This window comes from Dama dama, chromosome 4 (genome assembly GCF_033118175.1).
Source record: "Dama dama isolate Ldn47 chromosome 4, ASM3311817v1, whole genome shotgun sequence".
Taxonomy (NCBI): Eukaryota; Metazoa; Chordata; class Mammalia; order Artiodactyla; family Cervidae; genus Dama; species Dama dama.
Window position 1 is genome coordinate 40,641,072 of NC_083684.1, and position 15,522 is coordinate 40,656,593.

General features: G+C 42.8%; 1 protein-coding gene and 1 non-coding gene across 7 annotated transcripts in view; both read left to right on the top strand.

Annotated features, from left to right (window-relative positions):
- DUS2 (dihydrouridine synthase 2) overlaps nucleotides 1-15,522 on the top strand; it is a 32,477-nt gene that overhangs the window by 3,545 nt on the left and 13,410 nt on the right. For 4 of the 6 annotated variants that reach the window (XM_061138772.1, XM_061138775.1, XM_061138773.1 and 1 more), the window contains 5 exons: nucleotides 717-844; nucleotides 6,909-6,954; nucleotides 9,238-9,329; nucleotides 10,621-10,664; nucleotides 11,866-11,926. In XM_061138772.1, the coding sequence (XP_060994755.1) occupies nucleotides 719-844; nucleotides 6,909-6,954; nucleotides 9,238-9,329; nucleotides 10,621-10,664; nucleotides 11,866-11,926 (369 nt within the window). In that variant the 5' untranslated portion in view covers nucleotides 717-718. The remainder of the gene's footprint in view (nucleotides 1-716; nucleotides 845-6,908; nucleotides 6,955-9,237; nucleotides 9,330-10,620; nucleotides 10,665-11,865; nucleotides 11,927-15,522) is intronic. The other 2 variants (XM_061138777.1, XM_061138776.1) reach the window with 1 other exon arrangement.
- Nucleotides 1,941-2,047, top strand: LOC133055394 (U6 spliceosomal RNA). The gene has a single exon (XR_009692669.1). It is a non-coding gene; the product is annotated as a U6 spliceosomal RNA (small nuclear RNA).

Below are 15,522 nucleotides of genomic sequence, written 5' to 3' on the forward strand. Positions count from 1 at the left end.
GTTTTACTCCTGTTGACTTTACCTTCAAAGTATATTTAGAACATGACCACTTCTCACCACCTTTGTAACTCTCTCCCCATCCTGAGCCACCATCATCTCTCTTGTCAGTGACTGAAGAGTCTAACTGGTCTCCCTGTGTCTACCATGGCTTTTCATGCAGCAGTCACTGTGATCATGGAAAAATGTGATCAGTCATGCCACTCCTCTCCTTAGAACCCTTGCTGGCTCATATCGCGAAGAAGTAACAAAGCCCATAGAGCATCCTATGAGGCCATTTGGGATCTCACCATCGTGTCCTATCTGCTTACTGCTCTCACATCCATCCTGTATCTGATGTCCATTACTCTTTTTCTTTCTGTGCTCCACTATGTCGGCCTTTGTACTAGTCTTTTAACACATCAGACTTGCTCCTGCCCCAGGGCCTTTGCACTGACTATTTCCTCTGCTGTGCACTCTTCATTCCCCACTAGCATGAACGCTCTAGCAGAACAGGAATCTTTGTTTTCTTCTCTAATGTATCCACAAAGATTAGGACTGTGACTGGCACAGACCACACACTTAATAAATATTTGTTGGATGTGTGAATGAGCTTGCATTGTTTTTATGATCAGAGAAAGGGAAAACAAAGTACTACATGTTGGGAGGAAAAGGAAAGCCTGCTCTAGATAACAGAAGAGATTTTTCTTCATTTGAATTTCTGACTCTTCTTTCTTCAGGAATGATTGTCAACAGCCTCTCTCTGTGCTACCACAACAAACTCATCTTAGCCCCTATGGTTCGGGTGGGGACTCTCCCAATGCGGCTTCTGGCCCTGGACTATGGAGCAGACATTGTGTACTGTGAGGTAAGGGGCTCCTAATCCTCCCAGACAGAGAGCTTTTCCACAAGTGCAGCCTCCTCACTGGTAGGTGGGTGTGGTTAGAATCTAGAGGAGGCAGAATGGGCGCTCCCTTCACAGGTGGTCACTGAAAGCATCAGAAGACAAAAAGAGGAGTTTTGTGAGCCCTGCCGAGGATCAGGAGCCTCAGCTGCAAGGAGGCATTGTGGGACACCTGTGCCAGGTGGATAGATGAGCATCGTGTCAGGTGGCTGCTGTGGCTTCTGTAGGGGTTAATACATATTCATTATGTGAATGAGGAAGCTCAGTTTCAGAGTGAGAAGGAAAAGGACCAGATTCAGGCCAGAGAAACTGGATGGGGTTTGTTTGGGAAGCCATAGAATTTTCTGATAGCAATAGCTAGTGGGCCAGCTACTGGCCTGCTGCTTTGAAGAATATTATTAATAGTATTTCAGCTCCAGGTTTAGAAAGCATCTTCTAGGAAAAACAGAGTTAAAGGAGTAGCTGATATTGGATATGGACTGTGAGCAGTGGTTCTCAGTTGGGCATGTGAGCTTTCTCTGCAACCCTGAATCCTGCTATGTCTCTCTAGTGGGGGTGAGAGGTTAAAGAAACTACCCAAGTACTTCTGACATTTCCATCTTTAAGAGCCATCTGTGGAGGGAGGACTGTGGCTATAAGAGGGCTACACAAGGAATCCTTGTGCTGATGGATCTATTCTGTGTCAATATCCTGGTTGCAATATTGTTACTACAGTTTTGCAAGATGTTACCACGGGGAGAAATTGGGCAGTGGGTACACAGGATCTCATGTTCAGGTTCAATTGCATGTGAACCTCCAATTATCTCATAATAAAAGGTTTTATTAAAAAGAAAGGTGTAGAAAGAAGAGAGGGTCTGGGACTTCCATGGAGGTCCAGTGGCTAAGACTCTGTGCTCCCAATGCAGGGGACCCAGGTTCAATCCCTGGTCAGGGAACTAGATCCCACATGCTGCATCTAAGAAACCTGCATGCTGCAACTAAAGGTCCTGCATGCTGCAACTAAGACCCAGTGAATCCAAAATAAATAAGTAAAGTAAATATTTTTTAAAAAGGAAAAGAAGTGCTCACTTCGGCAGCACATATACTAAAATTGGAACGATACAGAGAAGATTAGCATGGCCCCTGCGCAAGGATGACACGCAAATTCGTGAAGCGTTCCATATTTAAAAAAAGAAAAAGAAAAAAAAAAGGAAAAGAAGCGAGGGCTTAAGAGGGAATTTGGGAAGAATAGGCCCTTTACCCAGACCTGGCTCCTGTGGAGCAGAGTCAGACAGGCAGGCATGCAGGTCAGCTGGCCCCTGCTTGTGGTGAGTAGATGGATCTCTAGGAACTGAGCCCTGAGAACTGGGAAAGGCACAGCATGGTGCCTGGTGCCCCCTGGTGGATCTAGAGTTGCTTTGCAGGCCAGCCTTGTGATGCTCTGTGTTCACATGAGGTGACCCATCTGCAGGGTTAGTCAAATCACCTCACCCACCTCTCAGGACCTAGTGTGGGACCTCAGGCATTCTATATGTACAGGCACCTTCTTAAAAACCCTGCAAAGCCCTCAGCAGCTGTAGGTGAAGAAAGGATGAACCAGCTCGGCAAAGATTAAGGTTATTCCCCACCAAGGTCTGCCCTATTGATGGAGTTTGCTAGGGGTTCATCAGATGTCACATACTTATTCCTTTTTATAATAACAATGGATGGAGGACCTAGAGATTGTCCTACTGAGTGAAATAAGACAGACAGAGAAAGACAAATATCATGTGCTACCGCTTATATGTGGAATCTAAAAAAATGGTACAAATTAACCTATTTACAATACAGAAAGGGTCACAGATGTAGAAAACAAACTTATAGTTACCAAGAGGGCAAAGAGAGGGGGATACACTGGGAGACTGGGATTGACATATACAGACTACTATATGTAAAATAGGTTACCTTTATAATAAACCTACTATATGGAACAGGAAACTCTGCTCAACACTCTGTAATGACCTATATGGGGAAAGAATCTAAAAAACAGTGGGTGTGTGTGTGTGTGTAACTGATTCACTGTGCTCTACTCCTGAAACTAACACAGCATTGTAAATCACCTACACGCCAATAAACATGAAATAAAACAAACAAACAAAAAAGAAATAAAACAAATAACAACAAACAAACCAAAATAAAATGGGACTCTAATGGCTCAGACATGAGAGGACAGCTGCCTTTTAATAAGCAAGTTGAAGGGAGAAGACAGTGGCCTTTAGAGACCTTGATTACCAAAATAGGTACTTGAATTTTTTTTTATGGTAAAAAACACATAAGATTTACCATCTTAACTGTTTTTAAGTGTACAGTTCAGTAGTTGTGAAACACATCTCCAGAACCTTTTCATCTTGCAAAACCAAAACTCTATACCTACTAAACAACAACTCCCCTTTTCCCCATCCCACACAGCCCCTTCACCGTTCTACTTTCTGTTTCTATGAGTTTGAATACTTTAGATATCTCATATAAGTAGAAATATGCAATAGTTGTCTTTTTGTGACTGGCTTATTGTGGCTCAGCTGGTAAAGAATCTTCCTGCAATGCAAGAGACCTGGGTTCAATCCCTGGGTTGGGAAGATGCCCTGGAGAGGGGAAAGGCTACCCACTCCAGTATTCTGGCCTGGAGAATTCCATGGACTGTATAGTCCATGGGGTCACAAAGAGTTGGGCCCGACTTAACGACTTTCACTTATTTTATTTAGCATAATATCCTCAAGGTTCATCACATGTTGTACTATGTGACAGGTTTTCCTTCCATTTTTAGCCTGAATAATAATCAATGGTATATGCACTGCATTTTGCTTATCCATTTATCAGTCAATGGACATTTGGGTCGCTTCTATTTCTTGGCTATTTTATTTTTTTATTTTTATTTATTTATTTTTTTATTTCTTGGCTATTTTAAATAGTGCTGCTGTGAATGTAGGTGTGCAGACCCCTCTTCGAGATCCTGCTTTCAGTTCTTTGGGCTGCGTATACCCAGAAGTAGGATTTGCTGGATCATGTGGTAGTTTTTTCATTTTTTGAGGTATCTCCATACTGTTTTCTCTGTCTTTTGCACCATTTTACACTCCCACCAGCAATGTACAGTTTCTGAAATCTTTGCTAACACTTATTATCTTCTCTTCTTTTTTAATAGTACCCATGCTGATGGGTGTAAGGTGATAGCTCATTGTGCTTTTGATTTGCATTTCTCTGATGATGAATGACATTGAGCGTGTTTTTGCATGCTTCATGGCCATTGGTATATCATCTTTGAAGAAATTTCTGTTCAAATCTTCTGCCCAGATGGGTAATTTTTTTAAACTTACAAGGAAATTATTTATGGAAAAAAATTGTAGGACTGGACAAAGAACATCCATATACCATTTACCCAGATTGACCTACTGTTAACATTTTGCTTGATTTGTTTTATAATTTGTTCTTTCTCTCTAATATATGTATTTTCTCCATAACTGTTTGAAAGTTTCATATAGTATAATGTATTACTTCTCAAATACTTCATGATATTTTCTAATAATAAAGTCATTCTTTTTTTAAGATTTTTTTTTTTGGGTGTGGACCATTTTTAAAGTTTTTATTGAATCTGTTACAATACTGCTTCTGTTTTTTATGTTTTTTATATTTGTTTGTTTTTGGCCCTGAGGCATGTGGGGTCTTAATTCCCCTTATTGAACCTGTACCCTGTTCATTGGAAGGTGAAGTCTTAACCACTGGATTGCCAGATAAGTCTCTTTCTGTCTTTTTTTCTTTGCGGTTGTTGCCGTCCTAGTCATTTTGAAATGGTATCTCACTGTGGGTTTTTTTGTTTGTTTGTTTTTAAAGATAGGTTCTATTTATTATTTTTTGCCACACTAGGGGTTGAACCCAGGCCCTCAGCATTGAGAACACAGAGTCCTAATCTCTGGACTGCCAGGAAATTCTCCCCATTGTGGACACTGTGGTTTTGATTTTCATTTCCTAGTAATGATATTGAGCATCTTTTGCTATATTTATTTTCCATTTATATATCTTTTTTTGAGAAATATCTCTTCATATCTTATGCCCATTTTAAAATTATTGTTTTTTTATTCAAAGAGTTTTAGGAGTTCTTTATATATTCTGGATATTAGACCTTTAACAGATATATGATTTGCAAATATTTTCTCCCATTCTGTGGGAGATAACTGTCTTTTCAGTTTATTTTTCATTTATTTATTTTTTTAAGACTTCATTTTAATTTTTTTAAATTTTATATAAGTATAATTGATTTACTGTATTGATAGGTATCCTTTGATGCACAAAAAATTTTAATTTTAATGAAGTTCAATTTATCTTATACTTTCCTTTGTTGTTTGTACTTTTGGTATCATCTCTAAGGGGCTTCCTTGGTGGCTCAGATGGTAAAGCATCTGCCTGAAATGCAGGAGAACAAAGTTCGATCCCTGGGTTGGAAAGATCCCTTAAAGAAGCAAATGGCTTGGAGAATTACATCAACAGAGGAGCCTGGCAGGGTGGAATGGAGGAGATGAAGGTAGTAGGCTGTAGTTCAGATATAGGAAAATAATATCTGACAAAAAAAGAATAAGCCCATACATGATAAGGCACTTAAAAATTAAATGCTGTTCAAACATTTGGTAGCCACATGAATAAAATAATTTGCTTGCTGGAGAAGGAAATGACAACCCACTCCAGTATTCTTGCCTGGAAAAGTCCATGGACAGAGGAGCCTGGCAGGCTGCAGTCCATGCGGTTACGTGACTGAGCACGCATGCATGAGGAGGGTGGAGGGAGATGGGCTGGTAGAAATAAACTGGTAGAACTGGAAAAAAAAAAAATCCGCTTGCAGTGCAGGAGACTATAACTGACTTATAAATGGCCTTACTTATCAGGTAAGTTAAAAAGTCAAAGTTAGTTTTACCAAGAAGATAAAAACCAATTAAAATTATATTCTTAACTGTGATGGAGATAGATTTGGGAACTAGAAAGCGTTGTTTGTGGCAAAATTTGAGTTGTCTCTTCTATAAAAATAAATGTCATATATGATAAAAATTGAGGGAATGACATGGATATAGGAAAAATAGTTGTGATAATTGAGGTAGAAAAATAATATCCTCTTTGACAAAGAATAGTTTTTTTTCTGCACAACTTTTATAGATGTAAAAGTCAGTTTGGTAGGAAGATGCACAAATGATAAACTCTATGGCATGGAAAAACAATGTTAGTTTTCACCAATGAAGGAAATAAAGTGAAAAAAAAAGAGAAAAATCTGTGAGGTTCTACAGTATAACCAAAAAACTGACTAAAATGAATAAAGTTGGTAAACAATAGTGTTGAGGACGTGTGGGTGAGCAGACCCATGTGTGGTTTTACTGGTGACAATTGAAATTAATTTATCCACTTAACAATCAGCTGAGCATCTGCTGCATGTAAGGCATTGATGCAGCTTCACCAGATGTTCAGTAAGCACTTGTAACATGCTGGGCACTAGTGACACAAAGATGAATGAGACTGTGTCCAAGCCCCAGAGGCTCTTTGGGTATAATGGGGAGACAGAAGAGAAAATAAGACATTTCAAGGGCTGTTTTGCCTCAGCTCTTCCTCTCAGGTCCTCAAGGCCCACCTTTGTGTAAATCCAGAACCTTCCTCAGGGCATTCATCATCTAATGGTAAAGGCATGATGGGTGCATCTGTAACTAGCATATAGAGAAGAAGTGGTCCAGCTGTGAAGGTGGACGTGGCAGAGGGTTTGAGGAATCCCGAGGGGGACAAGTTACAGCTGCCAGGGCTGGGATCCCAGCAGCAGGGACCCGAGCTCATTCTCACTTTCACTCAGCTCGCTTTCCCCAACTCATTCTCAGCCAAAGCTGAGCCTGGCTGCAGTCCTTTCCATAAGCACAGGTCACTCAGTGCTGCCCACTTACGACACTGGCCTTCTTGCCTGCCCCTGCAACCAGGATCACTGGTCTTCCTTGCTGTACTCAGGACTTGTGTGTCCAGGAGTGACATGTGCCCTTTGATTCCTCTGCAGGAGCTGATTGACCTCAAGATGCTTCAGTGCAAGAGAGTTGTCAATGGTGAGTGCAGCTGTGGTCCTAGGGTTGTATGTGTGCCCAGTCATGCCCAGGCTGTACTAACATCGTCTTTGCCTGGGTGTCAGTGTCCTCTGGTGCTCCTTGCCCGGTTGTGTCATTTTATGGATCCTATGCTCTCTTGAGTAGGGCTTCCCTGGGGGCTCAGTTGGTTAAGAATCCACTTGCAAATCAGGAGAGACCACCTGCAACGCAGGAAACCCAGGTTTGATCCCTGAGTTGAGAAGATCCCCCGGAGGAGGAAATAGCAACCCACACCAGTTTTCTTGAATGGGAAGTCCCATGGACAGAGCAGCTTGGCGGGCTGTGGTCCATGGGGTCACAGGAGTCGAACTTGACTTAGTGACTAAACCACCACCATCATGGTCTCTTGAGAATAGTCACTGCTCTCCAGAGACCATGACAAACAGCCAGTTGTAGAGCAGACTCTGAATACCTTCTACCTGCAGGCTTACTGGCGTATGAATCACCAGGTTTTGTAGTACAGGTGACCCCCTTGGGGTCAGGATGGCTTCAGCACTGATCCTGACCCTGCTGCTCTCTGACTGTACCCTGGGGCAAGTCATATGACTCTCTGCCTCAGTTTCTTTAGCTGTAAAAGGAAAATTACAATCCCTGCTTTACTTAAATCATAGGGTTGGAGTGAGGATTAAGTAAGATAAGGGACATGTAAGTACTTTGCAAATGGAAGTAGTTGTGCTGAATTGTGGTTTTGGTTATACTTTATTGATAAGGCTGATTCTGCTTTAATGAGAGTTGTGGTATTGTTTGAGGTTTTTGAAATGTATACACGTTTGTGAAATCTTGAAATAAGTTCACTCAAAGTTTTGTCAATTTCATGTTTAATTGTTTTAGATATATATTTTCTTCGTGTTATGAAAAGTTCAATGTTACAGGTATCAGTTCAGTTCAGTCACTCAGTTGTGTCCGATTCTTTGCGACCCCATGGACTACAGCACGCGAGGCTTCCCTGTCCATCACCAATTCCGGGAGCTTGCTCAAACTCATGTCTATTGAGTTAGTGATGCCATCCAACCATCTCATCTTCTGTCATCCCCTTCTCCTGCCTTCAATCTTGCTCAACATCAAGGTCTTTTCCAAGGAGTCAGTTCTTTGCATCAGGTGGCCAAAGTATTGGAGCTTCAGCTTCAGCATCAGTCATTCCAGTGAATATTCAGGACTGATTTCCTTTAGGATTGGCTGATTTGATCTCCTTGCAGTCCAAGGGACTCTCAAGAGTCTTCTCCAACACCACAGTTCAAAAGCATCAATTCTTCGGTGCTCAGCTCTCTTTATGGTCCAACTCTCACATCCATACATGACTACTGGAAAAACCATTGACTAGCTGAACCTTTGTCAGCAAAGGTCTCTGCTTTTTAATATGCTGTCTAGGTTGGTCATAGCTTTTGAAATTATTACTCCTGAAATAAAAGGAGCAAGTGTCTTTTAATTTCACAGCTGCAGTCACCATCTGCAGTAATTTTGGAGCCCAGGAAAAGAAAGTCTGTCACTGTTTCCATTATTTCCCCAACTATTTGCTGTGAGGTGATGAGCCTGGATGCCATGATCTTCGTTTTTTGAATATTGAGTTTTAAGCCAGCTTTTTCACTCTCCTCTTTCACTTTCATCAAGAGGCTCTTAAAAAAAAAAAAAAAGAAAAGAGGCTCTTTAGTTCCTCTTCGCTTTTTTGCATAGAGATGGTGTCATCTGTTTATCTGAGGTTATTGATATTTCTCCCAGCAATCTTGATTCCAGCTTGTGCTTCATCCAGTCCTGCATTTCGCAGAATGTACTCTGCATATAAATTAAATAAGCAGGGTGACAATTTACTTGACATACTCCTTTCCCAATCCTAAAAAACAAAAACTCCACATAATCCCATGCTTGAAGAGTAATCACAAAGAGAAATGACATGTACTTTTTACACACACTTGGGATCATCATATGCGTTTTTTATTTATTTTTTATTTTTTGGGGAGAAAGAGGGCAAGGGGCCCGCGAATGGCTGCATGCCACTGTCCCTCTCCCCATCACCGGGGACAGAGGGAAGGACATGGGCATGGACGTGGGACAGCGGCAACAGGCTTGCCACCGGCCCCCCGATCACGTGCGTCCCCCCAGGAAAGGGGATGGCGGGGCCTCCCTGTGACACCCTGCCTCTCCCCTGTTCCCTGTCCCAGCCCACGAGCAAGGCCCACGGCAGGGAAATGGTACATGTTTTGCCCCTTGCTTTTCTATTAATACGAAGACATTTGTGTTTTCTCGCAGAGGCGCTCAGCACAGTGGACTTTGTTGCTCCTGATGACCGAGTGGTCTTCCGCACCTGTGAAAGGGAGCAAAACAAGGTCGTCTTCCAGATGGTAGGACATCCCAGGGCTGAGCGCACTTCCCATCTCATGCCCTGGGCCGGGGGAGTCTTACGTGCCTGGGCTCCGTTATACAGTGGTCTTCAATCTTCCTGAAGATCCTTCATTCATTGGTTTCAGAGATCTGCTCGTGAGTGATTATACTCTTGGAGACGGTTTATGGAAATCAAACTATTAGCGGTTTATTACATGCTTCCAGTCTCAAATTTAATTTCCTTCATTGTAGGGATTATCTGTTTATCCTGACATGTGTATTTTTATTCCCTAGCATCAGTTGTTCAGATCATGGTCTTTGTTTTGTATAGTGTATATATATTTACCATTTAAAGAAATTAGGTTTCTTCAAGAGTAGTTTTTGGGGACTTCCTAGCAGTCTAGTGGTTAAGACTCTGTGCTTTTACCACAGGGAGCATGGGTTTGGTCCTTGGTTGAGGAAGTAAGATCTCACATGCCATGCAGTACAACCAGAAAAAAAAAAAAGAGTGATTAGGATTTGCGGTAGAGTCATAGTGATTCTGTCATTCTCTCACTGTGGGCATTTCTCAGTATTTTTTTCAGAAATACTTCCTGGGTAACATTTAGGTTTGTTAAAAAAAAATTAATAACAGGACTTCCCTGGTGGCCCAGTGGTTAAGAATCTGCCCGCCAATGCAGGGGATATGGGTTTGATCTCTGGTCCAGGATGATTCCACATGTAGTGGGGCATCTAAGCCTGTGCACTGTGACTGGCGAGCCCGCATGCCCTAGAGCCGATGCTCCGCAACAAGAGAAGCCACCACAATGAGAAGTCTGTGTGCCGCAGCTAGAGAAAGCCTGTGCGCAGCAACAAAATAATTAAAAAAAAACTGATATCAATGAGTAACCATATGATAAATTAGATACAGAAGAATGTTAATTATATAATCTAAGTGGTGGGTATATGAATGTTCCCTCTAGAATCTTTCCAACTTTTTTGTATGTTTCAAAGTATTGACACCATTGATGACATTTTCTTAGGTCTCCAGTGAGCCAGTCCAGTGGGCTAGCTACTTGGGAGAATAACACCTGGTCTCCACTTGCTGGTGTGTGTGTGTGTGAGAATAACACCTGGTCTCCACTTGCTGGTGTGTGTGTGTGTGTGAGAATAACACCTGGTCTCCACTTGCTGGTGTGTGTGTGTGTGTGTGTGTGTGTGTGTGTGTTTGCACGTGTATGCCCGTGCATGTGTGTGCTGTGCCTGCGTATGGTTGTCTGTGCATATGGACTGTGTCAGGGCCGTGGTTGATATAGCCTCTTGTGTTCCCAGGGGACTTCAGATGCAGAGCGAGCCCTTGCTGTGGCCAGGCTTGTGTAAGTTCTTCCCTCTTGGGGGACTGCCTTTGCCTCTTCTGTCGGCCCTGAGGTCTTACTGTTCCCTGTGACCTTGGAGGTGACCACCCTTCTGCTTCCTAGTCCACTACCTTCTGTTTTCAGGTTAAGAGGGTCATATTTCCTTCTCTATTTGTGGTGAATAAGGGCCGCCCCAGGTATGATGTGAACCCACTGTGTCTGGACCCCAGAGAACCTCTGGGTGGGAGCCTGTTTGTTAGTGTTTATTTATGAGGCTTCCTTTCTGGAGATTACCATGACTGTGAACCCTGAGCTTTTAAATCTCATGAAGTGTAAGTAAGAGTTACTGCTTTCTAAATTAATGAAGGCAGCAGAGTAATGTGGTTCAGGAGATGGGCTTTTGTGTTAGCTGTGGGCTGGAATCCTGACTTTGCTGTCTGCTGACTGTGTGACCTTAGATCTGTTACTTAACCTCACTGAGAACTTCGGTTTCCTCATCTATAAAATGAGACCAATAGTCCCACTTCCCTCTGGCGTTATAGGGAAGGGTACATGAGATGATGTATTTAAATATCTTTGCAATATGTGGCATGTAGTGAGTGCTTGGTAAGTTGTTAGCTCTTGTTATTAATTACAATGAAGGAGAGAAGAAACTTGGGTAGTAGTTGCCGCTGGTCACAGACAAGTAACTGTGTATGTACCAGATGATGAGGAAAGGGTCCTTTCTACATCTGAGGACTGTTTGGAGGAAGCTAACTATGCAGCCGAGCACACCAAGACAGTCCCCCACTTCCACCAAAACCAGTGCTCTGGGAAAGGGCTCTTGTGCCTGGGTCACTTTTGTGCATCGGCAAATGGCTTTCACTACCCAGTTAGGACTGGAACTCTGGGATGGAGTTCCGTGTGGCTGTCACTCAACGTTCGAGTCATCTGATACAACTCAAAGCTTGCCGAATTCTCTACAACTAGCCTTTCCTACATGTGTGAGCACCTTATATTCTTCTTCTGGAGCTCTGCCCAGGAGGAGAGGCGGTTGCATATTTTAGAGACAGGATTTTTCATTTTCTGTCCCTGAGGGTTGGTGTGTTTCAGAGGGCCAGTAAGAATTTCAGGAGCTCAGACCCATACTTTTTTTTTTTTTTTTTTCAGACCCATACTTTTGACTTTATGTCCTACCCACAAGTTGAATATTTATTACCTTTCCTCCTTCATGTTTTTCCAGAGAAAATGATGTGGCTGGTATTGACGTCAACATGGGCTGTCCTAAAGAGTATTCCACCAAGGTAAACTGCTTTTGTTGTACTCTTCACAAATGTAGGGTGCATATTAAAGGAGGCTGACTGGAGGTGACAACTAAGTACAGTGCCTGACTCTGGACTAGATCCTGTACTCATGAGCAGGAAGCTCAAGAGCATGTTATTAGATCAACTGGCAAAATTGGAATATAGATGATGGTAGATGAGCTAAAAAATACCATATCAATGAAAATATATGAAGTTGATAACTTCTGTGGTTAAATGAGAATATCTCTATTAGAAAATACACACAAATATTTAGGGGTCAAGAGCTATGAGATACATATATGTGTGTGTATGTGTGTGTGTGTGTGTGTGTGTGTATATATATATATATATATGTATAATTATCCTCAAATGGTTCAGGAAAAAAAATTTTAATTTTATTTACTTATCTTTGTCTGTGCTGGGTCTTTGTTGCTCCATACTGGCTTTCTCTAATTGCGATGAGTGGGGACCACTCTTTAGCTGTGGAGCATGGGTTTCTCATTGCCATGGTTTCTCTTGTTGCAGAGCACAGGCTCTAGGGCCTGCTGACTCAGTAGCTGGGAAGCAACGAGGCATGTGCAATCTTGGTTTTGGAGGTGGTTTGGAGCAGATGTGCAGTCTTCCTGGATTAGGCATGTGCCCTGAGGCATGTGCAGTCTTCCTGCACATTAGGGATTAGGGATCGAACTGGTGTCCCCAGCATTGGCAGGTGGATTCTTAACAATTGGACCACCAGGAAAGTCCAGGAAAAATTTTAGATGTGCATACACATACACATGTATACATAAATAAATATTCACACACACACACAGAGCACTCGTGCCCAAGTAATAATGCTGTAAATGTTAAAAGAAAGAAAAATGTGAACAGAGCTCTGTCTTTTTCATGATAAAAATAGAGGATGCAATATATATATATATCCCAATTGTCGTATCAGAAGAGACCAGACAGGACTGCAGTGGAAGCTCTGAGAAAGGAACAGAAGGGCAGCCCTTAAACGCAGGCTCTTGTGGGGAAATGTGGTCCCTGAGGAGGAGTCTTGGGACCTGGCAGGCCAAGGGAGGGGTATAAGCTGGGACTTGGAGGCCAATATGCAGTAGAGGCAGGGAACCTTGATTTGATCAGAGGGTTGAGCAGTGGGAGGGGAAGAGGCAACAGAGGAACATGTGATTGAAAATCTTGGTTGGGACCAGGTTAACTGAACTTTGACTTTTTAGATATCTCTGACCTGTTTCAGAACAGAGAAGGCTTGTGATCAGAAACTTAGTCTCTTCCCCCAGGGGAAGCCAGGGTTGCTAGTTTCTTGTGTGTCTTTCCAAATATATTCTATAAATAGAAATGCTAATCTAGAAGCCATGTGTCTAGTGGATTCAAGTGTAAAGAGGCTAGAGGTCAGGACACAGATATCCGAGATGAATATCTTGAGTCCACAGGAGAAACCAAGGATGGAGAGAAGAAAAGCCAAATTGGGGCAGAATTTGACAGTGCTTGGCTGGCAAATGATCACACTGGGAGTGGGAGGTGGGGTGAGTTGTGGGGGCAGAGGGAGGATAGACTGGCAGCCAAGAGGATGGTTGGTCTCAGTGTCATTGGGACTGCTGGAGGAAGAGGTGGTTTGGAGAGGATGTAAAGGGCAGCTTGGAGCTAACTGAGTGTAAGGCACCAGAGGACTGCTGCAGGGTCACCTTGGAAACCTGATCATAGGGTTCGAGGGTCTGCAGTCTAGATGTGGCAGATTGTCCCCATAGCCCACGCCCAGAGTCTGCTCTCAGGAGTTGATTGGCCTGAGGACCCTTGCTTTAGGCCAAGACGCCGAGACTGCCTGAGGGAAAGGCCCTTGGGGTACTTGAAAACCAGAGGACCTTGTGGGTGACTGCTTCAAGGAATCGTGGAAGTTTACCCTTGTCTCTTCCTAAGTGGCTCAGTGGTAAAGAACCCGCCTGCCAACACAGGAGACGCAGGAGATGCAGATTCAACCCCTGGGTCGGGAAGATCCCCCAGAGTAGGAAATGGCAACCCATTCCAGTATTCTTGCCTGGGAAATTTCATGGGCAGAGGATCCTGGCAGAATACAGTCCATGGGGTGGCAAAGAATTGGACATGGCTGAGCATGCACGCAAGGAGTTGAAAACATCAGGCTCTGTTTTGCTACCTTCTAATTATTCCCTCATGCACCTGAGTTGTGTATGGAGCAGAGCTGAAATGGTTGGGATATACCCCCGACATCATGGAGTGAAAAAAGCAAGGAGCAGAATTGTATATGATGTGTCACCATTTCTGTGTGGGAAATGGGGAATGAATATATATATTTACACTTGTTTTTATATATTTGGAAAGATACACAAGAAACTGGTGACACATGTTTCCCCTGGAAAAGGAAACTTAAGTTTTCCTTTGGTTTTGCAGAAGAAATAAGGTTCCCTTGCAGGGGTGCTACTCCAGATAATTAACAAGGTCACAGCACTGGCACTGACCAGTCAGAACAGATACCTCCCAGTGCGCCATACCTAGTACCTGCCAGCTGAATATCTGCTCTCTTCTTATGGTTCAGAAATGGAAGTCATATTAAAAAAAATAAATTGAATAGTTTTTTTCTCCTTCTAAGCAGGGAGAGTTTTACTCTTCATCCTTTTGAACCTTTAAGATTTTTAATATGTCGCCTATTCAAAAAAGCAAATTAAGAAGTTAAATAGAAAGGAAAGAAGGAAGGGAGGGAAGGAGAGAGGAAGGAAAGAAATGACAGTTAGGAAAGCCATTGCTGGGGAAGGAGCAGAAAGACCAGAGTTTAGATTCTGCGATTCCACAAGGCAGGGCTGGATTGTGTGCGAGGGGAGGGGCAGTGGAGCCCGGGTCAGTGGCCAGGGCTTCCTCGAGGCCTCTAAGGTTGTGTCTGAGGTAGTCCAGGGCTAGAAGCCCTGCTCTTCCCGTTCTCCTCTGAAATGCAGACTCAGTCTGTACTGGTTCAGCATTCTCCATGGTTCTAATGTGTATTTCTGAAACATGACATTAAACTGTAATTAACTTTAAACCTTCTGAGCACATTCCCTGAGCATTCATTAGTTTGTAGTTTATATACTGACAGCATATCTTTTTTTTTTTTTTTTTTCTGACAGCATATCTTTATTGGATTTGTCTTTCTTCCCTTCACCTCATTCTGAATGGGTTCAGATTTTTAACATTCCCCCCTCTTCCAATTATGAAAGTAATTCATACCATTGTCCAGAGCTTGGATAATATAGAAAAGGCCAAAGAAAAAAAAAAAGCAAAAACAGGAAAATCATCAGTAATCTCACCATCAAGAGACGACGACTGTTATTCATGTTAAGTGGCTCTGGGGATTGTTGGTTTCCATTAGTTGGGGATTTTGATTGACATTGGGCTGAGTGCTCAGGACTGAGAGGCCATTGTTGCTGGCAGGGGAGCGGGGTCTGGACATGATCTGCAGCCTGTGTGCCTCTGTGTGGCTTTGCTGGCAGTGGTGGCAAGTGACGGTAGGATAGGAAGAAGGTGGATTCGATCTCATTTCAAAGGAAGACCAATCCATTTTTTTTTAAAGAGGCTTGGCAGCTGGTGGGGTTTAGTTTAATAAGGCACTG